The 23,582-nt window shown below is 33.7% G+C and overlaps 3 protein-coding genes and 1 non-coding gene across 4 annotated transcripts; 2 read left to right on the top strand and 2 right to left on the bottom strand.

Annotated features, from left to right (window-relative positions):
• Positions 1-881: 881 nt before the first annotated feature.
• Positions 882-7,204, bottom strand: LOC110648356 (kinesin-like protein KIN-7F). The gene is made up of 12 exons (XM_021802572.2): positions 6,473-7,204; positions 6,293-6,382; positions 6,089-6,189; positions 5,858-5,971; positions 5,686-5,767; positions 5,520-5,587; positions 5,339-5,404; positions 5,089-5,213; positions 4,268-4,604; positions 2,896-3,849; positions 2,086-2,378; positions 882-1,475 (listed from the first exon to the last, which is right to left on the bottom strand). The coding sequence occupies exons 1-12, from the start codon at positions 6,726-6,728 to the stop codon at positions 1,148-1,150; spliced, it is 2,814 nt and encodes a 937-aa protein (XP_021658264.2). The 5' UTR covers positions 6,729-7,204; the 3' UTR covers positions 882-1,147.
• Positions 7,205-11,265: 4,061 nt separating this feature from the next.
• LOC110648357 (uncharacterized TPR repeat-containing protein At1g05150) lies at positions 11,266-14,165 on the top strand. Its single transcript, XM_021802574.2, has one exon. It carries the CDS (start codon positions 11,530-11,532, stop codon positions 13,921-13,923), a length of 2,394 nt encoding a protein of 797 aa, XP_021658266.2. The 5' UTR covers positions 11,266-11,529; the 3' UTR covers positions 13,924-14,165.
• Positions 14,166-16,040: 1,875 nt separating this feature from the next.
• TRNAE-CUC (transfer RNA glutamic acid (anticodon CUC)) lies at positions 16,041-16,113 on the top strand. Its single transcript has one exon. It is a non-coding gene; the product is annotated as a tRNA-Glu (tRNA).
• Positions 16,114-17,628: 1,515 nt separating this feature from the next.
• On the bottom strand, positions 17,629-23,562 carry LOC110648361 (uncharacterized). Its single transcript, XM_021802576.2, has 5 exons — positions 22,975-23,562; positions 22,468-22,872; positions 20,298-20,912; positions 19,925-20,052; positions 17,629-17,936 (listed from the first exon to the last, which is right to left on the bottom strand). Exons 1-5 carry the CDS (start codon positions 23,467-23,469, stop codon positions 17,933-17,935), a joined length of 1,647 nt encoding a protein of 548 aa, XP_021658268.2. The 5' UTR covers positions 23,470-23,562; the 3' UTR covers positions 17,629-17,932.
• Positions 23,563-23,582: the final 20 nt, after the last annotated feature.

Raw genomic sequence — 23,582 nt, forward strand, 5'->3', positions numbered from 1 at the left:
GTTTAAGAATCATAAGAAAGAGAGTGATTTTCTTAATTAATTAACATATTTTGGATGTTACCTTGTTTCTTGTCCTCGGGAGTAAAATTTACTATTTGATTTTTGATATAATAATTTAATTTTTATATTTTAAAAATTGAACGATTTAATCTCTTATTTTTATTTTGATAAAGTAAAATAATAAATATATTATTTATTCAATTAAAAAAAATTTACTATTTGATCCATGAGGTTTGATCGATATTATAATTTAGTTTCTATATTTTAAAAATTATACGATTTAGTTTCTCACTTATATTTTCTCTTAATTAAAATCAATTATTATGAAATAAAATTATTTCTTTCTATTCTATATAAGAATTCAATAAAAAAATTTAATAAGAACAAAGTTAATAAGAGAAAAAAATAAATTCTAATAATTTTAACAATGATTAAATATAAGGATTAAATTGTTCAATTTTTAAAATATAAAGATCAAGTTATAATAACGGTTAAAATTTAAGGACCAAATAATAAATTTTTCTTAATTGAATAAATGTATATTGTCTTTTCACTTAAGCTAAGGGTAATATTAAAGGAAAGGACTTTTGATTTTGATGAAAGTATAGATGAGAGGTTAAATTGTTCAATTTCAAAAATATCAGTCAAAATCCATGGATCAAATAGTAAATTACCCAATCTAGAATTCCACGACAGCTGGCTTATTGCAGGCAAATGTTATTTGGTTTGATTTCAGGAGAGCAAGGAAGGAGAAAGGGATGGCTTAATGTATTTTTTCATAACTTTATCAGCATCTGCAACATGGAAAACTTGCAGGAGGCTAATGGCTTACAATGAGGTAATAAACCTAATAATAGGAACCGAGCCAACAACCCACCATCTGGCCTGAAATGTATTAATTATTCACTTCAGCTTCTATTAGCATTCCATGAGAAGATATAACATATATTTATATGGAGAGAAGGATGTAAAAAGAATGCCTCAAGCAGCAGAATCAATGAATTAAAATAAATAAATCTGCAACTACGGTCAGCTCATAAGCGCGATGTTCAATTTGCAATGAAGAGAACTCGAACATTCAACTATGCATGATAAAGCTGTGCAATGAAGAGCCATCAAAGAAAAACTTATTCTATCTCCCTCAAGCTCATAATAGGGATAGTGAAGACATGTTGTCTCTCCAGCTGGAGGATTTCTTACTTGATGACGGGGTTAAGAAGCTAAGCCCAAACATCTCCTTAGGGGCATAGCGTGGCTCTACATATCCAGCCAACTTGGCAACAAGCACAGAACTCTCAATCATATGTTTCAAGTCTTTTGTGTCTGTCCATAAACAGCGTGTCAACTGTAAGCTCCTCTGCTTTGTCTCTAAGTCAATCCCCCACCTGAGGTAAAGTTCCTCTCTCTCCCTTTTCGTGAACTTTTTCTGTAATTGCCTTGCTAAAAAATCCCTTTCTCGATTTAGAGCCTTCAAACTATCATCAACAAACAAGAATGACAGGAATTTCAAACACAAATATTAAAGGCATTGGAATAATAAAAGGCAACACCAATGTCTATGACTTTGTTTCATGTATCACTCGAGTGGTTTCGACTCTTTTGCCTAATTCAGCCAACATTACGAAGGTAAAATGACGTAGGAAAAACATCAGTAATGGAAGAAAGTGATTTCAAAAGCCCAACAAAACAAAATGAGTGTCTAAGACACCTTAGCCTAGAGAAAATATATATATTTAGTAATTATTTGGAGTAAATGCCACGGGTGCTAGAACAGTTACTTAGAAGTAATTATTGTTAGTTGTGAAAACAATTAAGCTTTGTCCTACATAGTCTATAAAATAGTTCTTGTCTCCTCAAAAGAAGATCCTAAAAATCTCATAATTTCATAGGTTTTGATTATTATCTTTATAAAGAGTTACATTACAATTTATAAATATCACAAGAATTTCTTTCACTCTGTATACTTTAGCTAGTTAGAAATTTGAAATTGGGCATTTGCCTTGATCAAGCATTTCTGTTTATGCATATTGCTTGTGGAATTGCATGTACCATAGACAAAATACCTTTCTGGATTAGAAAGACTACCTTGAGGATGGTGAGACGATTTGAGTATTTATCATCTCGTTAGTTCCACGGGCAGACATGTCCTTCAGAAAGTACAATCTTCTAAGCTCAACCTCCATGTACACATTGTCTGAAGGATCACCTCTAAAGAGCAAAAAGAAATAGCTTCTGTGGACCAATGGTACATTGCATCTAACCCATAGTTCAATTATTTTTCTCCGGTATCTTTGGAATTTTTGGGGCCAATTATGACGCTGCCAAGCACCATTGCCTCTGTTCATTGAGTCATCAATCCTAGTTGATGCTTCCGCAACCTACAAATAACCATCCTGTGGTAAGTGAAATATATTCTTTGATAAGGTCAGCTAAAACGTGGTTGCAGGATCAGAGGTGCCTGCCCATGCAACTCCTATTTTTCCCACTTCATGAGAAAAAGTAAAAAAAAAAAGGAACTATCTGATGTGGGTTTACACATATGCAAGCACTCGATTCGGTGGGCAGCACAGCAATCCTAACATGATATTAATTCTTATATGTAATCCTAACAACTGCTTGCTTAACATGATCACAACTCTACCATATGGTTATGGAAGAATATTGAGCCTTGAGTAACTTCAGCACCATAAAATTGTTATTAAAATCTATACCTATACCTTCTTCATGATGTGTTTACTCGGTTTGACTATATTTGACAGGGTTCAAGTCAGATATCAAGAGAAGGGTATGAGGTGCATATGAACCATCAGAATGATGAGAACATGAGAAGAAACATAGTTTGTGTTGTGTGTGTGTGTGTGAGAGAGAGAGAGAGAGAGAGGTTTGCATTCTTACCGGAACATCACTAAATATCTCTGACTGAGCTATAGCCAATTTGTTCACTCCTGCAACACAATCAAGGACAGTCGTAGTATCATTTACATCTACATCTATCTCTTTGATGCTCTCTTCTTCAGTAGAAACATTAATGGAATTTTGAGAATCTTTCCTGGACATATTTCTAGTTTCGGCATCATACTCTAATTCAGGAAACTTTTGCTCAATGTCTACTGGTCTTCCGAGGGAATCCTCGGTATGAGGTGTGTTCGCATTCTCTTCTTCCTTTTCATACCAAACATCAGATGGAATAGTCATAAGAACCGTTCTCCTACTTTTGCTTCTAGTCCATGTCAAGCCTTTAGGACTAGACGCACCTGCTTCAATGGAAGAAGATTGTTCTAAACGGCTGATAGTCTCATACAATTCATGAATTTTTCGCTTCAGAGAATCATGAGAGTTATATGAATTATCATGGTTCAACTCTTTATCTTCTTCCTGCGTTGATGGTGCTGCACCTTCATTCCTCACTGCTGTTGTGGCTAACTTTTCGTCTTGTTCTTCAGAACCAACCAACGATACATCACCTTCTGTTTTCCTGTTCATACTTTCTTCCCCTGTTTCGATGCATTGAACTTCCTTGCAGATATCTTCAGCTTCTTCGTGATTTCGTTGAGTATTCTCCCAACCATGAAATGGTTCAGGCACAAAAAACTTTGGAGTGCTATTATCCAGCAGAAAATTTTCTTCAGGATCTGGAATCGGTAGGATTTTCCTGGTAGGAGTAAGCACACTGGCCTCATCAAAATCCATGTTGCTTTTTGAAAGACCCACAGGATTGATCACTTCTGAGGACTCTGATGCTGAATTTTCATCTAATCTTCGATCTTCACCAGTTGATCTTAGCAAACTCTCAACTTGAGATTCAGCAAGATCTCGTTGCCAAGTTAATTCTTTGATCTCTTTGTCCATCTGCCATATTTTCAAGAAAACAATGTGAACAAACTTTAATGAGTGTTTAACAGCAACCAGATTCCCCCTTTCTTTTCCGTGGCCTGCAAAAGAATTAAGCCCTCACCCAATGCAACAGCTTTGGTCAGGGGAAATAGGCCCTAATTCACTTTAAAGTAAAAAATCCAGCCAGAATCAGAATGATGCCTATTCAACAAAAATTAATGAACATCAATCATGCCTGGGAAGAATAATGGACCCTTTCACATGGCATGTTATATGTGATAAGTAGTTCATTAAGTGACTGTTTTGCTTCCAATATGCATCTACAATGGCTACATGGACAGAATCATTGTTTGTTGAATGCAAGTACTTCTTTCCTTCTAAAAGATGTGCTGTCTGTTAGGTTTTAAATGCAAATTAGCATATGAGTATTTACCTGTTCAATCAGAAGTTCCTTTTCTCTAAGTAATGCATCAGTATCACCTGAGAAAGAAATTGATCCCATGCTCTTTAACCGACCCTCCAGCCTAGCTAGTTCTTTTTGCAATTGCTTTACCAATGCCTTATCTGACATCACTACGTTGACCTGTGCATTAGTAACCACCTCTTTAGCACAACTTGCAAACCAGAGGGTGTTTCTTGACTGCTCGACATGACTGCGTGCAGGGCTTATAGTGCAGATCATGGCAGTTCTGGCATTGCCTCCTAAGGAATTATGCAGTATGCGTGTTAGCTTAGAGTCTCTGTAAGGTATGTGTCCATTTCTTCCCTTGCTGCAGCAATCATGGCAATAAGCTCTATCATAAATCAAGAGCTAACACAGTCAAATTAAGGACGTATGTCAAAAGAATTTCATAAGACAAACGGTCATACCAGCCGTTAACACCAAAAAAAAAGCATAGAAAACAGTTTATAGGCCAACAATGGATATCAAAATAGAAAAATATGTAAAGGTTTATCAGCAATAAATCAAGCAGGATGACAGCGATGTTGAATATGCAATAGCATAAAATGATCTAGCCTCTTTTTATCGCTTATTTAACTACATGTTGTGAACTGGAGAGCTCTAGCTTTCTCTAAGAATGGGATTTATTTGCAAAGTTTTTAGGAATTAGCATGCATTACACAAACTTGTGAATAAACAAATCCATCATTCAATTGTCCTTTTGGAGGAAGAGGTGAGTAACACTCTAATAGTAACATTGATTCTTGCTTTACAAATTTACTTTGCCTTCTAATAAGAAAAGATTGACCTACCTCAATTTGCGAATTACAGTTCCCAGGGTCAGTAAACTGCGATTTATGTGGGAACCTTCCTTTAATCTTGCACCAGCTGCCAATGTCTGAGAAGCACGCTCGCTCCCCGCAAGATCAACAAAATTCTATAGAACAAAACCAACTTAAGTTATCCTTCTATGTATTTAAGAAAAAGTTGTCCTATCAGACACTTGAGAAGAAATTTCCAATTTATCACTGATTCTAGGAATTTTAAAAAGTTACTTCATACCACTGTAGCTGTGAGAGTGCTTGAATTTCCGGCACCTGAATATTCACGACCAGAGCTTTCTACTGTCTGGGAGATTCCACCATTTGATAACCATAAAACAAAGGTAATAAATAAGAGTATATATCAAAATTGGGGTGGGAAGGGGGGACTAATTAACTACCAAAGTAAACAAGAAGTGTACCAGTCTTATAATTTGATGAGATCTGGAGCTGTTCTCATTCAGAGAGGTCTCTCCTATTTGCCTTTGAGCTGCCAGAATTCAACACCAAAACTAAAGACATTAGTCTCATTCAGTCTAAAAACTAAACAAACATAAATTGTGTTATCTCTCTTTATGATGCCATTACCTTCACATATAGAAAGGAGCTCCTGTAGGTGGTTCCAATCTATTAGAGTCTCCTCTATAAGCTTCTCGACTACCGTACCTTTCTGTTGATTGTGAAATATTGTTACCATTGTGTTAAAAAACAAGGTTACATCATTGAAATATTCAGATTAAAAAGAAAGCACAATATTTACCTCTGGATCATCTAGGACTCGAAGCGGAGTGCTATCTGTGCCAAGGAGATCTCTGACGGCTTCATTGTAAATCTCCATGGCCGAGAATTTCAATGCGAATTCTCTTTCTTTGTGCTAGATATATATAACAAAAAGAAAAGGCCTATAAATATTACAGTCCATAAAGTGTGATAGACTTCAGAAACAAATACTATCAAAGAGTAATTTATGTTTTCTTTTCGTACAAAATACCTGGTTCATGTATTCAAATATATCTGCCACTGCATATTCAGTAATTCCACTCATAGTATAGGTCTTCCCACTGCTTGTTTGCCCATATGCAAAAATACTAGCTGGATATACATTTTGGCAGTGTGAAAGTGTAAAAATTTTCACCAAATCATGCAGAGCTATAATACAGCAGATTATAACACGAACAAGAAGAAGATAACTCACAGTTAATGCCACTAACTGCTGCAAGAGCAATTTCTTTGGCTCCTTCCTCGTATACCTGCTTTGTGTTGCTTTCACTCCCAAATACTCTATCTATACCAAATATAATTAAATTAAAGGAGAAAATTGCAAGATTTATTGGTTTTCTCAGAGAAAACAACCTAATGAAAGCGTTTGGCTTACCAAATGTATAGGCAGTAGGGAACATGGAGCGTTCAGGCATGTTGCTCTTGAATATAATGGTGGCATTGTTAATGCATTCCCAATCGCAGACATCGTTTCTCGTTATTTCTCTCTCGTTCAAAGGCCTCATTCTAACAGAAACAAAAATTTTCTCGTCTTGGCCGCTCGATCCGTGTAAATCCCCAAACATTAGCTCGTCTCCACTCATTGATGACCATCCCATGCTCATCCTTTCCTCTCGTACCCTTATGCTCATTTTCTTTGCAAACAAACAACCAAAATCCTCTAAAATCTCAAATCAATATTCACCAATTCCTCTCCTACAAAAAAATGGCAGGGAATTCTTCTCCCGTTCTCGCTCAAAAAAAAAATCTCTATTTCAATATTCAAATATCTGCGAGAAATGATTCAATGATCAAAATGCAAGACAAAATGATTCAAATTATCTCACATTCAAACGAACAGAGAAAGAACAGAAACGAATCAGCCTAACAAAGAGGATAAGATTTGACTGAAACCGTTTTCCGTTCTCTCTCTCTCGCTTGGTCTCCCTCCTGGGAGGAGGAGAAGAAGAGGGAAAGACAAGAGAGAAGAAATAGCTGAAACAGTGCTACAATGGCAATAAACAACAAAGCCGTTGCCCTTTCTTTCCCTCCTCCTCTGCCTGCCCTTTCCTCTCTTTCTCGCTCTCCCTTGAATTAGTTATGAGGGCCCCTACTAATAAAACTGACATCTCTACCTAATTTACTGTTTTAGCCTCAACGATTTTCCCGCGCAATAACGCCTTCGGTGCATCTTTCTTCGATGGGTCTTGGCTGTAAAGTAATTTCATTCTTTCTTCTTGTTAATATTCTTCCTTGGGTAAAAATAGAGCGGCTCCTCTTTTCTGTGGTTACCATTTGCTTAATTCATTGACGAAAATGCATGATCCATTTCATTTTTACCTCTAATTTCTGACTGTTCGGTATTATTTAATTTCAACCAAATTGGTTGGATTAGTTTAATTTTAAAAATGTTAAAAAAATAAATAATGTTAAATCATGTTTAGCATCATGTAATAAAAAAAATATTATACAATCATGATTATATTATATATTTATTTATTTTATTTGATAATATAAAAAATATATTTAATATAATTAAATAATAATTATATAATATAATTAATTATATTAATTATCATTACACATAAATATAATTATAATTATTTTTTATTTTATTTTTTTCATTTATTATAAACATTACTATTACATAACAATAAATATTGAAAACCATATCTTCTCCTTCTCCTTCTCCTCTCTTCTCCTTATCTCTTCTCCGCGGCTCTTTTCTCTTTTCTCTTTTAGGTATATTTTATTAGCAGCCATTAGTAAGTTTTTATTGGTGGCTACTCTATGCCAATTTCTTTTATTATTATTATTTTTTTGTTTATTTTTTTTAATAATATCTCATATCTATATCCGTTTGAAATAGATCTGAGTTTCTCTCCTTAAATTTGTGCCATTTAAGAATAAATCTAGGATTCTCTCTCCGATATTGAATCTTGTTTCTTCTTATTATTGGAAATTTATTTTTCTCCCTATAGTAGGATTTTTTTTTTAATATTTAAATGAGCTATTTGACAATTGAAAATACTGTGTAGATTATTAATTTTTCTGTTAGAGACTCAAGTATAGGTAATACTCTTCTATCAACAGCGCCTGATAGTGTTGTTTGTTCCTTCATTGACAGTTGATGATTTCATATTTTCTGTGGGTCATAAACTCAACTCAACTCAACTAAACCTTTATCCAAAAAATTTGGGGTCGGCTATATGGATTCGCTTTCTTCACTCTAAACGATTTTGGGTTAAATCCTCAGAAATGTGTAATGCTTATAGGTCATGTTGTACTACTCTCCTCCAAGTCAATTTAGGTTTACCCCTTTTTTTTCTTTCTATCCTCTAACCTAATGTGCTCTACTTGTCTATCCCAAAAGGGTAGTATTACATAAATTTTCTTTGATAGTCCAAAATAAAAAAGGACTGATTACTATTAAGAAGATTATTCTACTCTATCTAAATCATCTCTGAATAGAATATTTTAATTATCTATATTTACATTTTTTTTCTCTTATAAGAATATCAAATTTTCTCAAAACATTACTATGGCAATCACTTAATCATCTCTATTATTACCATCATTATTATCACCTGACTACCATTTAGTCATAGCCACTATCAACACCGCTTGATCACTACTACTATTGTCTAATATGACAACTACTATCCTATTACTTTCATTGCCACCACCACTTGATAATCACCATTGCCATCACCATCACCTAGCTATTACCATCATTATCATCACTTAGCCATTACCATCGTTGCCATCACTTTACCCTAAAATCACTTAGTTATAGTTATAACAATTTAGTGGTGGCAGTATAAAATAATATTACATATAAAACCCATAAAAAATTTATGGCAGTATGAAATAATATATATATATATATATATATATATATATATATATATATATATATATTACATTGCATTTTTATCATTTCAAATAAAATAATATAATATTTAATAAATTAGATTACAACTTTAATTTCATTACATAATTAATTATATTTTATTATATTATATTATATCATATGTAACCTTAAAGTGACCAACATAATCATTGAAGCATATTTCATATTACTATCTGATTTGAATTTGGTCGGTTTAATCTAGATTTAAAATTAATTAATTTCAAATGATTGAAATTGACTTGAATTTCAAACCCAAAATTTTGCCTTATTAAGAAATTGATTGTTGAATTTAATAAAATTAAAATTAAAATAAAAACTGAAAAACCTTTTGGTCCAGTTCCAATCATCTTTACCCTGAAAAGTACCAAACCATGCCCCTCTTAATCGGTTTATATTGTTTGCTAACTCCTCCAAAAAAAATTGACTATCGCCGGAGTTTGTTACTCTTTTTTTCCGCATTGGTCAGTATCCTCCCCTCCCTGACAGAAAATTATTTTCTTTTGAATGCTAACGTGTAAAGTTACAAATAAATTTAATATTTATTATTTTTATTTAATTTTTAAAATTTTAAAATATTATTTTTAATTATTTTAATAATAAAATATATTTATAAAATATTTTTTATTAAACACATTAACTATTTATTAATATTTTAATTAAATACATACTTTTTAAAATTTTAAATATTTATAAATTTAAATTAACTTATATTTATAAATTAATTTTTATAATATTTATTAATTTTAAAGGTGAGCATGAGGATTTGGTGTGAAAATTTTAAAAAAAATTATTAAAAATTTAAATTGAATTAAATAAAAAATAAAATTAAATCAAATCAAATTCATTAGACTGATTTATCAGTTACAGTATTACACATAGAAAAATCAACACTCAAAGCAAAAGGGTAAAAAAATAGGTAAAAATTGCAAAGAACATCAACCCAATAGCAAAATTGCAAAAATTTTGTTGTTATTTTTTTTTTATTGAATTTGTTTAATATTTATTACTTTTATTTTTATTTTAAAGGTATGATTGAGAGATAGAAATAATTTAGTAGTAATTTTTATTTTTATTTTAATTTTTAAAATTAAAATTTTCATTATTATTGTATTTTTTAGAGAAAAAGTTAGACAAAAGAGGAATTAATAGGGAAAGAAAAAAAAGAAAGAGTCTATAAAAATATTTCATCTGTTTATTTTATGAAAATAATTTATTTATAAAAAAATATTTTTTATTATCTAATTATAATATTAAATAAATAATATGTATTGCACCTATAAATATTTTTAAATTTTAATAAAATTATCAAAATTTAAAATAAATTTTTTCCTAAAAAGAGAAAAATATATTTTTTAAATATTTTATTTTTTTTAATTAAAAATATATTTGTTGTTAATATTTTTTTAAGTGTTCAAATATTAAAAAATATAAAAAAAATTCTCAAAACAAAAAAATATTAATTATAATTTTTTAATAAATTTTTAAAAAACTATTACATATTTAATATATTTTTAACCTTTTAATGATACATATGTTACATAAAAATTATAATTTATGAATTTAAGTTCAATTCACTCTCAATTATAATCAATGATTATAATGAGATTTACCACAATTAACTATTATAATTATTAAATAATTTTTCTAATTTTAAAAATTTTTACTTAGCAAAATCAATATAATAATTTAAAAGAAAAATACATAAAATTAAAATTATGAAAAAAAATATTAATCGTGAAATTATGTAAATTAAAATATAATGAAATATCAATTTTACCCCTATAAATCGTACCACACACACTGCTATTAAATTTGTTTGATTGACTCCGCCAGCCAATGATCCAAATACTAAATTAATTTGGGTTTATAATCGAATTGAATAAAAAATTAATCCATCTAAATTAATTTGGTAAATTTAAAAATTTCATATTTTTTTTAAATATAAATTTTATTTTCAACTAATTATTTTATTTTAAATAATTTATTTATAAAATTTAATAAATTTTATTCATTTTAATATAAATTTATAATTGTATTAAAATTATTTACTACGCAGAACATACAATATTTATTTAATTTAAGATAAGATATAAATATTGATCTAACGGTTGATATTCATGAGAATTGATAATAGCAGTATAGCACCCACGAAAGCCAGCTGGCACTGCATCAGGCACCAGCCACACGGAGGAGGCAGAAGAAGGCCAAGTCACCAAATGACACAATCCAAACCAAAATAAAAGAAATGCAAGCGACCGCTTTATGGTGGGGTCCGAAAGCCCGATCATCACTCAGAGCTAAAGGACAATTGAATGCAAAAGAGACAGCTAAACACACGGACTCCTCTCCTTTCCCTTTCTCCTTCCATTTTCACCTTTCCCTTTCTGCCCTACCGGAATTTGCAATGAAGAACATTTAGGTAAATGTAATCCACAAATTATACACTAATTTGATGAATTGAGACTCCTGCAGAGTTGGTTATCATCTTTCCGGTGTCTACATTCGCGTTTTCTACACTAGTTTTCAAAACCACCGCCGAAATGACCACCAGAGGAAGCAGATCAGAGAAGGTGAAGCGAATTTTCCAGAAATTTGATTCCAACCGAGATGGTGGACTCAATAGAGAAGAAATGGCCGCTTTGGTGGTGGCTGTGAACCCTAGGGTCAAATTCAGTGATGAGCAAATCAACGCCATTCTCGACGAAGTGTTTCGTACTTACGGCGAGTTCATTGATGGCGATAATGGTTTAACCTATGATGGCTTGTTGCGTACTTACGATGACGGGGCTGGTGACGTCGACCGTGACTTTGATGCGCTTGAACTCGAGCTCAATTTGGACGATAATAAAGGGATCTCGATCGAATCTGAAGCGTCTTCCTCGTTGATTTTGGATGAGAGGACTATGGAATCACAAAAGAAGCAGAGGACTGCAGCGTGGGCAGTTTCTCCTAACCATGGGATTGTTTTTGATGATACATGGAAAATCGTGGACGATTTGGAGATTTTGATCAAGAGATTGAAAGCTAAGCAGTCGAAAGATGGGAAAGTGAAGGGGGACAATTTTGATGCGTTTTCTGATGCTGGGTGGTCGAGGGAACTGGGCCCATCTTCTGAGATATCGGATAAAAGGATATTTTGGGAGGAGTCGGGGCATGATTACGCAGTCTTCGTGAAGGAATTGGGTGTTCTGAGGAGCCGAGCTGACGGGGCGAGATCGAGAGAAGAGGCGTTTGATGGGCATATGGCGATTGGGAGGGTTTTGTATGAGCACCAGTTGTTTAAGGAGGCATTGGTGAGTTTTAAGAGAGCTTGTGAGTTGCAGCCTGTGGATGTTAGGCCACATTTTAGAGCTGGGAATTGCTTGTATGTTCTTGGGAGGTACAAGGAATCTAAAGAGGAGTTCTTGTTGGCCCTGGAGGCAGCTGAGGCAGGTGGAAATCAATGGGCTTACTTGCTTCCTCAGATATATGTCAATCTTGGTATTGCACTAGAAGGTGAGGGTATGGTTTTAAGTGCCTGTGAATATTATAGAGAAGCTGCTATTCTTTGCCCTACTCATTTTAGAGCACTGAAACTTCTGGGTAGTGCTTTATTCGGGGTAGGGGAATATATGGCGGCTGTTAAGGCCTTGGAAGAGGCTATTTTTATGAAACCGGATTATGCTGATGCCCATTGTGATCTGGCTTCTGCATTGCATGCCATGGGTGATGATGAGAAGGCCATAGAGGTTTTTCAAAAGGCTATTGATTTAAAACCCAGCCATGTGGATGCTTTGTATAATTTGGGTGGACTTTACATGGACTTGGGCAGGTTTCAGAGAGCTTCTGAAATGTATACCAGGGTGTTAGCTGTGTGGCCAAACCATTGGCGGGCACAGCTTAATAAGGCTGTCTCGTTGTTGGGGGCTGGTGAAACTGAGGATGCTAAGAAAGCTTTGAAGGAAGCTTTGAAAATGACAAATAGGGTTGAATTGCATGATGCAATATCACATTTAAAGCAGCTGCAGAAGAAGAAGCTCAAGCCTAATGGAGGTGCAAATGGGGAGGGAGCTTTTGTTGTTGTGGAACCCTCAAAATTTAAGACAGTGAGTGAAAAAACTACTTTGAGGCAGGACTTGGTCAATGCTCTTCAAATTAGGGCATTTCAAAGGATTACCAGGTTGGGTCGTTGTGATGTGGAGCTTTTGAAGAAGGAAATGAATGAAAATGATGCCCCGTTGTCTTATTCCGGCGGTGGTGTTCCAGAGAAATCCATACGCAAACCTAACTTGGAGGAAATTCTTCGGAGGTTACTTAATTTCGTGAAACCTGAAACCTTTCAGGGGACTGTCAAGGCAATAAATGAGAGGGTTCTCTCTATTTTGGATGAGACAGGCTCAGGCAGGGTGGACGTGGGCATGTTCTATGCTGCTCTTGCCCCCATTTGTAGTGGCAGTCCCGACAAGCGAAAACGGATTGCTTTTGATGCACTTTTGTGGCGTCCTGCGAATGAAGGTGGTTCTCAGATTAGAAAAAGTGATGCTGTTCGTTATATGAAGTTGCTGAGGGCTATTTACGTTCCTTCACGAGGAGTTAGTGAAATGTTAGAAGTTCATGGGGAGACAGATTCTTCAATGGTATCTTTCAATGATTTTCTTGTGATGTTTGATGATCCTGATTGGGGTTTTGGTATTATGTCAACTCTAGTGAAGCTGGAGACTGGAGATAGGAATCGCCACGGAAACCATGTTTGTTCAGTCTGCCGCTACCCAATTATTGGGTCTCGCTTCAAGGAGATGAAATCTCATTTTAGTCTATGTAATCAGTGCTACAGTGAAGGAAAGGTGCCTCCTGTTTTTAAGCAGGAAGAGTACAAATTCAAAGAATATGGAAGTGAGGCTGAAGCGATGAAAGATAAGTGCATGTGTTTTACTTTGCAATCCCGTAATGATTGATAGCACATTCACTCAAAGATTTCGTGTTGATTTTGTATTATCCTGTCATCGTATTCTAGTATTGTGTGAATTACATAGCTCGTTAACATGTTCAGTGGGGTATTACACCCTTTGTATAATAAGTCATTTTGAGTAATATCTCAGATTCTGTCCCATGAGGTTGTAGATCTTCTCCCTTTTTTTGTGCTACTGTTTAAAATAGATTTTTGAAATTGTGTATTTTCCATTTTTGTTTCTTGGTACCTTTTGGTTTGGTCCTTCAGAAAATGTAATGGTGCGTACACGTTTCTGTGTTTTTGTGGTTTTGTTTATATACTGATCTAGCATCTCTATACTCTGCAATGACTGTTCATAGCTGAACTTTGATTGACACCAATGTTGTCAAATGGATTCATGAATTTTCAGTTTCTGCATCTTCAGCTGCGAAGAACCTCACCGATGATAAGAAGGTAGAACGTCAGCATATTTGTATGATTGTATCTATGAAATCACAGATGATAATAAGGTAAAACTTCCAGATATACTATACAAGCATTTTTGACGTTTTCTAAATGGAAATGTCTACTGTAAAAGGTATACTCTGTTCAATTTGGGTTGAGACATGTTTGTTGATGACTGTGGAGGGCGGGAAGTGACTCTGGCGTTCGACTAGATCTTACAATAACTTACAGTATGTGCTTTAAACTGTTCTTGAAGAGGCCAATGAGACCTTGCTTCAGTCGTTAAGGTTGAATCAAAAGGTCCCAAGTTTAATCCTCAAGCTTAACCATTTTTTGGTTATTTGTATTATTTTTCATTTATTGGTTATACTTTACATATGCAAATGTAAAGGACTTTTTTTGGTACTTACACTCAGGGATATTCTCGTACCAGCTTTTACACACCAAGACTAAGTTTCCGTTCTCAGGGACAGTTTTTGCACACCAAGATTAGGTTCTGTTCTTATATGATTTTAAGAACTTACTCAATATTGGTATGATAATTTAGGATAAATAATTTTGAAGTATTTCTTAGTAGTTCTTAAAATTTTTGGCAGCTATTGAGTTATTTAATAAAAAGCATTTTCTATTGCATACAAATTTATTGTGGGGAAGGGATTTATTCACTTTTGAACTTTGGTGGTTGACAATTTGGGTGGACAAGTTGGTTGATGTATCCTTGTGTTTGGCCGGGAAATGAATGAATTTTATATTGCTGCCATCATTATAAGTTGGCCCCACTCCGGCAGTTAGGACCCCAAATTTGGGAGTAAAGTTTCCTTCCTGCTTTATGAAGCTTATAAGTGTTCTATTTATGGTTTGTACTTTGTTGTGATGGGAGGAGACGTTATTTAACTGTTATTTTCTGCTTCCTTGGTGTTTTAGAATAATAATAATAATAATAATCATCACATATATGATTTGGTATGTTCATTCCAGAATGTTCTATTATTTAAAATACTCATTATTAGGTCTCTATATATTTTTTTTTGTCAATAGGTACATGGAGAAGAGGAGAATCGAACTGGGACTGGCCTCAGGTTTATTTTGCCCTTGTCACTGGACTAAAGCCAAGCGGGCTATTATTAGGTCTCTATATCCCACAACAGATGTAGAGCATATGCATATGAGATATAAGTTTTATTCAACAATAACTTTTCAGATAGATTTTAGATAGTATTTATTATTTTAATTTTATCTCTCTTATTTATACTATTTGATAGTATAATATTTATATTAATATTTATATATTGAAAGAGTAATTCATAAAAAATTACATCTTTTAATTTTTAGAGATTAAAGAAACTTTTTAATAAAAGTCAATACTTTATATGTAATAGCTATTCTAACAATTATTTTTATTAAAATTTTTATTTTAATAACTATATAAATGCTAACTCTAATAACTAATATTTAATAATTAATAATTATTAATATTACTAAACAGGATTATAAGTATTTAGCATATTATTATAAAATTGTCATAATTTTATAATGAAATGTGTCCTTTCCCTTTTCACGTTTCATTATAAAAAAGAATACTCAATATTATAACACTTCCGGAGACAGCGGAAATCATCCAGTTGTCCAGCACTGAGTAATGGCACAAAAGTTTTTGTTGGCCCACGAAGTGGCATCTCCGTTGTAGTCTAGTCGGTTAGGATACTCGGCTCTCACCCGAGAGACCCGGGTTCGATTCCCGGCAACGGAAGGTTTTTTTTTTTTTTTTTTTTTTTTTTAATTTGTTGTTTGAAATTTCCCTTTGTATCAAGTAACAATCAAGATTTGGTTAAAAAACCATTTTATTTTTCTATTCAGTTAGAGAATAAAAAATGCTTTAAAAAGTAAAATAATTTTTATTTTATGAATCAAAAAGTATTTTATTATTTTATATAGAACTATGATTATATATCCATTAAGTAGAGATTATTATTATTATTATTATTATTATTATTATTATTATTATTATATAAAAAGTGAAAAGCTAAACTTAAAAGGTTAAACCAAAGATACCCACAGTTTCATCATTAATCAACTAATGAGATGAATTTGCAAATGTGAGTCAATCTTAGATATGTGAATGATGAAAAGAACGTGGCGATCATCATTGTTCCATCTCTTGCCATCATTATCAACACCAACATTCAACTTTATTAAGGAAGGAAAACTTTATGCCTTTGACATTATAATGCAAGAAATTGAATTCTCATTGCACAGAAAAAGGTTTTAGGCATTCAACTCATAATAACCCATCTAAAATTATTTACTTTAACCCTCTTAAATTTTATGCACCTACAGGAGGGCTAATGCCCCAAATTTTACTTCTCCACAGACAGAATGGAAGCAAGTGGGAAACTTTGCCATGCCTTGTATAATCTAAATTAAAGACATTGTCTATTATGTATAAACCTTGCACATAGGATTTTGTTTGTCTTTCAATTCATCAATTTGATGGATTCAAAAATAAAGATTTGCTAAGGCCTTCAAAAACCTTATTTTTAAAAAACCACAAGTTCACACAAATACATATTCAAAGTTTTGAAGAAATGAAAAAAAATTCCATTACTTTATAAAAAATTATTTTCAAACAAGGGCTTAAGGAATAATTTTTTTGGGGAAAAATTTAACAAAATTCTATTCATCATGAGCTCTAGACAAGAATTTTCCTGATTTTCCATTTTGCTATGATACCAGTGACCATGTTTTCCTTCGTTAAAATTATACTTAGTTGAAGGATTAGTTGCCATGAAAAGCATAGACAAAGCAGACCTGAGGGTTTCGTTCATCTTGGCAAAACTCAAGGCACAGGATAAAACGTAAGGCATGTTACAAGCATGACAACATTGAATGAGAGGTCAGTTGTGCACATTTCATGCTTGATAACTATTGTTATAATGACACAGCTGCTAATGATAGCCTCTGAATCATCGTCACTGGCATTATCGCCAACATCATCACCGACTTCTCTTCCCATGGAGCCAGTCATGGACCAGAAGAAGCATGGTGAAGAGTAGAACGTCTACCCAGCAGTAGTGGTAGAAGACTACGGTCCTTGGTATCCATCACCTAGATCAGGCGAAGGAATTTACTCTCCCATTCCCCATGGAGAAGTTTCATGAATTCATAGTACAATGATATTTCTTCCTCCCACACAGCCAACTTGTATTCTCACTCGCTCAATTACAGTGTCATGCTACTAACTAATATAGTTTCATAGTTACTGCAGTTTAAATAAGTGGAGACAAGTTCAATTTATGCACGTTTCAACCAAGATAGCCATAAGCTTCAGACTTCACTGTGCTTTACAACCTATATATAGCATTCCAACAACAAAACAGCAAAATCTGTATAACTCAAATCAATTGACAATAACTCTGCTCCACCTGGAATTCAGGGATGAATCAATCATTTGGCATACTTTCTCATAAAAAAAAAAAAGGATGCTTAAAGTGCTTTCCTCGGCTTGGCTTTGCAAAAAATGAGAATCCTCCTAGAAGACCATATTGCTTAAGCAACAATCTGATGCCAAATTACCTATTTGAAAAGAAGAGTGGGAGGAAAATATCAGATTAACTGTAATGTAACCTCAAATGATTACTTATATTTTGCAGAGTGTAAAAAGCCAACACATATAACTCATCAAAGAGTTCTAAGGTGGTACCATGGGAATTTAAGCCAAACATGAGATAACATATTAATTAAAGGCAACCTAGGTTTTAGTGAACGATGGTTCCTATGTAGAATTGCAATGCTAAGAGTGTGCCACAATATTGAGTTGAATGATGTGAATAGCTAATTCAATCTTCAAATAGGCCACAAAATGCACACTATGGCCTTGACTCATACCAAATATGAGAAATCACAAACAGCAGTTCTCCTAACTCAAATCTCTACCAACAATAGATGATTAGCAAAACTACAATTGCCTTATTCTGATCCCTCTTCCAGAACAAGAATTCAGGGTTGAAGTGCATTAGGCTTCTCTAAGGGTTGAGGAAAACCCCAAAGATAATCACAACAAAGAATTAAAGATTAAAATTGTTCATGCAAAGGTTATCCAAGAAAAGAGTTGAATGCATGGATAAACCCTAAGCCGTCCGGTTGTTTTTAGCATCCCTATGTTTTTTCTCATTCTTACATTTTCAATTTCCTAAAGAGGATATCACCATCATAATCTTTATATTTTCCATTAGAATGAAAAACTGTATAAGTAAATTTCAAGAAATTCAGAACAGCCACCATTCACTGTTATTAAAGGCGCACCTCTGAGGTGCAAACCACACCAGGTGCAGCCCCAAGCGCCCGAAGCGAGGAAAGGCGCACCAGCTCATCGAGGCGCACCTCAAGGAGGCAAGGCGCAGATAAAAAAAGTGGCTAGGGTTTCTCTTTTAAAAGTGGTCCAGCAGCCAGCAAAAAGAAGAAGAAGAAGAAGAAGAAGAAGAAGAAGAGGAGGAGGAGGAAAATGAGAGATCAAACCTGGGATTTCCAGCAGATATGTTCTAATTTTTCTTTTTTAATTTTTCTTGTTTCTTCTTCTTCTTCTTCTTCTTCACTCTCTCTCTCTCTCTCTCTCTCTCTCTCTCTCTCTCTCTCCCTGTTTTGTCCATGGCACTGCACTTTTTTTTTTTTTGCTGCCATGCTCTCAGCTCTCTTCCTACCCATATGCGCCTCTCTCTCTCTCTCTCTCTCTCTCTCTCTCTCTCTCTCACTGCGTTTTATCCAAGGCCGGCGGCTGCACTTTCTTTTTTCTTTCTTTGCCATGCTCTCTCCTTACCCTGTGCCATATGCTGTTTTCCTTTTTTTTTTTTATAAGTCTAAATTTGTGATTTTGTTTATTGTGAATGTGTGAAAGTGTGTTAAAGACTTGAGATGCTATTATGCTAATTTCATTACTCTTATTAGCTTTTAGCTTTATTATTGAATTAAAAATGATTTATTACTTTATTTGCTTATTACTAATGGCTAGTAGATCTTATTATAAATTATTAGAAATATTGCAATTGAGTTTATGTTATCATAAATTATTAATTTCTATTATTATAATTGGATTATGGTATTATAAATTGGTATGAACATTTTAGTTTGGAAGATGTGTATGAGGAAGATAATGAAGTTGATGAAGAAGATGAAGAGGACTTTGATGTTTCCATAGATGTGGATTGAACATTTAGTAATTTATTAGTTTATTAAACTTTAACTTTTAGTAGTTTATTAGTGTTTTTAACATTTTACTAGTTTATTTTTATCTTTTTTGGATTGTAAAATTATTATTACTTGAATGCTTGTTAGTTATTATTATGTAGTTTTATGTTACTTGAAGTATAACAGAATATATATATATATATATATATATATATATATATATATATATATATTTTGCCCCTTGCCTCGCTCAGGCGCGTGCCTACCCCTTGCGCTTAGGCTCCAGGACACTTTGGCGCCTTGGTGCACCTTAAGCCTTTAATAACTATGCCACCATTAAAATGCCTAAATAAAGTATACTCAACAATCAACATACTTACAAAAGTCGAATTGAAGATGGACCAGCTATGGCAGCAACTCTCTGAGCACGTTGTGCTTCATCTCGGTAGAGCCCCTTCATTTCTTTCTTCGCATGTCTAGCTTCACGCCTTTCCTCCTTCACAGCAGCCTGCATAATTTTTAATGTCATAATCAAAGTTCAAATGAATGATATGATTAAAACAGGACATAGACCCTAAGTAACATTTTTCAAAGCATCAAAATATGTTTGTGGATGAGCAATTTGTTTCCCTTGATGTCATTTTCAGGTTTTGCCAGTTTCAAATGGAGTGATTCAACCCTTGTAGGCAGTTCATTGTCCAGTATAAGTACAGACACCCACGGAAAGGGCTCAAACAAACGGCAAATATATACCTTTCGCTCTTTCTTCTCCTCCTTTGACTCCTGGCCGTGTTGCTTCCTCTTCAGAGGCTCAGTTTTTATGCCAGGCACACCCTTCACTTTTTCCACATCCGATTTTCTACCACGAGGCAAGAAGTCTATGGGAAGCTTCTCCTTTCCTCGAAGGGTTATCATGTGACTGGTTGCATTCAAGGTTCCAGAGACAGTTTCAGCTATCTTCTTTTTTCTAGCAGCTCCAGGAGCTTCAATTTTAGCAGGGTGGTTATCAAGATTTGAATATGTGGAAATGATAGTCTCACAATCCCATTGTTCAGAATCATCTTCACTACTTTCCTGTACAATGATGACATCTTCATTTTCATCCTCATTTTCATACTTATCTGCATATTCTACACAACGTCGAATGACATCAGCTGCTGAGTCCATTATTTCTTTAGTTATTGGCCTCTCATTGTCATGCAATAAATCTGCAGGAACTTCATATTTATCACCAAATTCCAAGTCATCCATTGCACGGGCATTATGGAGGACGTGGTTGAGCTTATTAGCGAGAGTTTCATCTTCTTCAGCGATATAACCACCATATTCATCATCTTCATCATCTGTGCCATATTCTTGACGTTCAAGCTGCAATGGATGAAACATTGTTACATACAGAACCAAATTTATGTAAATAATACATCATATACATGCACAAGGGTGCATCAGAAAGTAAGATGACAGGTTGTGGAAATAAGGATCTTATTAAGGTAAAAATAAAAGTTTAAGTGCTTGTTTAGTTCAACTCCAGCACACAAAATTTTGTGGAATTCAATTAAATTTCATATTTTGTGTGTTTGGTTTTTTTTTTTTTTAAAAAAAAAAAAAAACCCTTCAATTCTAGGAATTAGTTATAACTAAAACCCATTCTTATCAAATTTGGTGAAATTTGAAATAAATTTCACAAAACTTACATAACAACAGTTTTTTGGGCTAAAATACCCTTTTCAAAAAACTTCCTCCCAATCAAACTCTCTTGGCTTAAGAAGATGAAACAACAAACTAACTTTTTATCTATTTACTATTAATAGTTTGGACAATTATGTAAGATATTTTATATTTGTCCTAACTTTTAATATTTAAGTTTATTATGCACTTAGTAATTACACTATTTATGTTGTTATATACTTATATAAATCTCCGATATTATGAGATGTGCGAATTTATTTTATATTCATTACCATATTGTTATTTGATTTTTTTTTTGTTATAAATTTATTAGGAATAAGATTTTTTTTTTTTTGAAATTTGTAGAAAATTATAATTTTTTAATCTTACTTGGATGGAAAGACAAATGAATTTCAATTCTGTAATTATACCAAAAATAAATTATATGAAATTCAATTGAATCCTGTATTTTAAGTTGCCTTTTATAGGGCAGAGCAAATTTCGATTCAAACCGAAAAATCGAACCGAACCAAGTCAATTCGGTTCAATCGGTTCGGTTCGGTTTTACATTAAGAAAATTTCATTTATTTTAGTTCGGTTCGATTTTGAAGAGAAAAGAATCGATTAAACCGAACCGAACCGAATAGTAATTTATATGTTCAAATCGAACCAAATCGAACCGAATTAATTTTTGAATTGATTTATTTTTATGAAAAATTTATGAATTATATTTAATTTTATATATATTAATTGTCTAATTTTATTGATTAATGGTTATTAGATTCAAACCAAAGTCAAAATTAGACCAAAAAACTTGAAAATCAAGTCTAAATTAAAAAAATAAAAAAAAAATCAAAACCGATCGGTTTAAATCAAAACGAACCGAAATAGAGCGGTTCAGTTCGATTAGATTTTTCACCCATTTCAGTTCGGTTGGTTTCTTAAATATATAATTTAATTTTTATAATTTACATCGGTTCAGTTCGAACCGAATGCTCACCCTAATCTTGTACCATATAGTGTAATTCATTCCAATATGAACTCCAAAATTTGTGGTAGAATTGAACTAAATGTGAACAAAAAAAAAGGCCGCTATTCTATGGAATGACTAACAAAACATTCTTTCAATTTTTGTACAATGCAGAACAAAAATGATTTAACATCTAGCTTTGACGATTTGAAACAATCTATCATATGCATAGTTCATAAAAAGACAACACCCATTAAAATAATTGCTCGAAGAGAAGATTCTTACCAAATCAAATTGCTCATCCAGAAGACGGCGAACTCGCGGCTTCTCACCAGCAAAATCATTACCTACTTCTTCTTCTTTCTCTACATTGCCATTATCCACTGCGATTTCTTGATTGCCAGAAGCCACATAATCATTGGATTCATCAACTAAATTCAACTTCTTATCAATATCCAAATCAGCCCCTTCGTCAGGAAGATTTGCACGAACAACAAAATCCTCCTCCAAGTCCTCAATATCAGAACCAAACCGCGATAAATCACTGTCATCAAGTAATGCAGCCACTTCAGGATCCAATACTTTCTGTATCCTGACGCCAACAGTCCTAGAGGCCACATTATAAATCGACTTATCATTGGTATCATCACTTTTCACCTCGGATACTCGCACTTTCGAAGCATCATATGCCTGGCAAGTCACACAATCAATTTCACTATAAACCCATTATACATAGTAAAATTTAAAAAAGAAAATCCCATTTTTTAAAAGAGGAAACAAAATTTGACCAACCTTGACATCGCGAGGAAGCTGATCAGGAGTAGCTTTGGGATTTTGATAAAAATAAGAGCCACCACCAGTGTTCTTAATCTCCCTTAAATGAAGCAAATAATTATAGCCATCATCAGGAAAACCTAGCTCTAGAATTTCCTTCCTCACATGCTCAGGCAAAGGCCCAGACTCCGACACGGAAGCTTCACCACATCCCCCTCCAAATTTGATCGAACTGCTAAAAACTCTACCATTACCATCTCCACCGTCATCGGGATCGTCAGGCGCATCGGCGAAGATGGAATTAAAATCTTCATCGTCGTGAACATTAGCGGAGATACCGTCAGGGTTATCTCCGTCGAAGAAGGTGTCGACAGAATAGGGATTATTGTCTACTCGGACGAATATCCGGTCACCGCCCGGTGTTTCGGCGTAACTGGGATCTGATGAGTCGCGGGCAAGTAATTGGAAAGTTGCTGATTTCTTCTTGTCGATAAATTTCTTCTTCTTGCCCATTGGAAATAAAGCAGATTATTTGGAGACTGGAGAATCAGCCGGGTACTAAATTTTTTAAACCCTAAACACTAGCAGCGGTGTATAAACCCTACCCTACGTGTTCGAGTAGAAAA

Source organism: Hevea brasiliensis, chromosome 2 (genome assembly GCF_030052815.1).
Source record: "Hevea brasiliensis isolate MT/VB/25A 57/8 chromosome 2, ASM3005281v1, whole genome shotgun sequence".
NCBI classification, from domain to species: domain Eukaryota; kingdom Viridiplantae; phylum Streptophyta; class Magnoliopsida; order Malpighiales; family Euphorbiaceae; genus Hevea; species Hevea brasiliensis.

What these genes read in the sequence shown, in the direction of transcription:
- LOC110648356 (XM_021802572.2), bottom strand. Translation starts at nt 6,728, where the DNA reads ATGAGCATAAGGGTACGAGAGGAAAGGATGAGCATGGGATGGTCATCA. An exon ending in CTCATCAAATTATAAGACTG is followed by an intron (nt 5,405 to 5,519) that starts GTACACTTCTTG and finishes GGAATCTCCCAG; the next exon opens with ACAGTAGAAAGCTCTGGTCG. An exon ending in ATCGTCTCACCATCCTCAAG is followed by an intron (nt 1,476 to 2,085) that starts GTAGTCTTTCTA and finishes TGTTGATGATAG; the next exon opens with TTTGAAGGCTCTAAATCGAG.
- LOC110648357 (XM_021802574.2), top strand. Translation starts at nt 11,530, where the DNA reads ATGACCACCAGAGGAAGCAGATCAGAGAAGGTGAAGCGAATTTTCCAG.
- LOC110648361 (XM_021802576.2), bottom strand. Translation starts at nt 23,469, where the DNA reads ATGGGCAAGAAGAAGAAATTTATCGACAAGAAGAAATCAGCAACTTTC. An exon ending in TGGATGAGCAATTTGATTTG is followed by an intron (nt 20,913 to 22,467) that starts GTAAGAATCTTC and finishes CATCCATTGCAG; the next exon opens with CTTGAACGTCAAGAATATGG. An exon ending in AGGAGAAGAAAGAGCGAAAG is followed by an intron (nt 20,053 to 20,297) that starts GTATATATTTGC and finishes AAAATTATGCAG; the next exon opens with GCTGCTGTGAAGGAGGAAAG.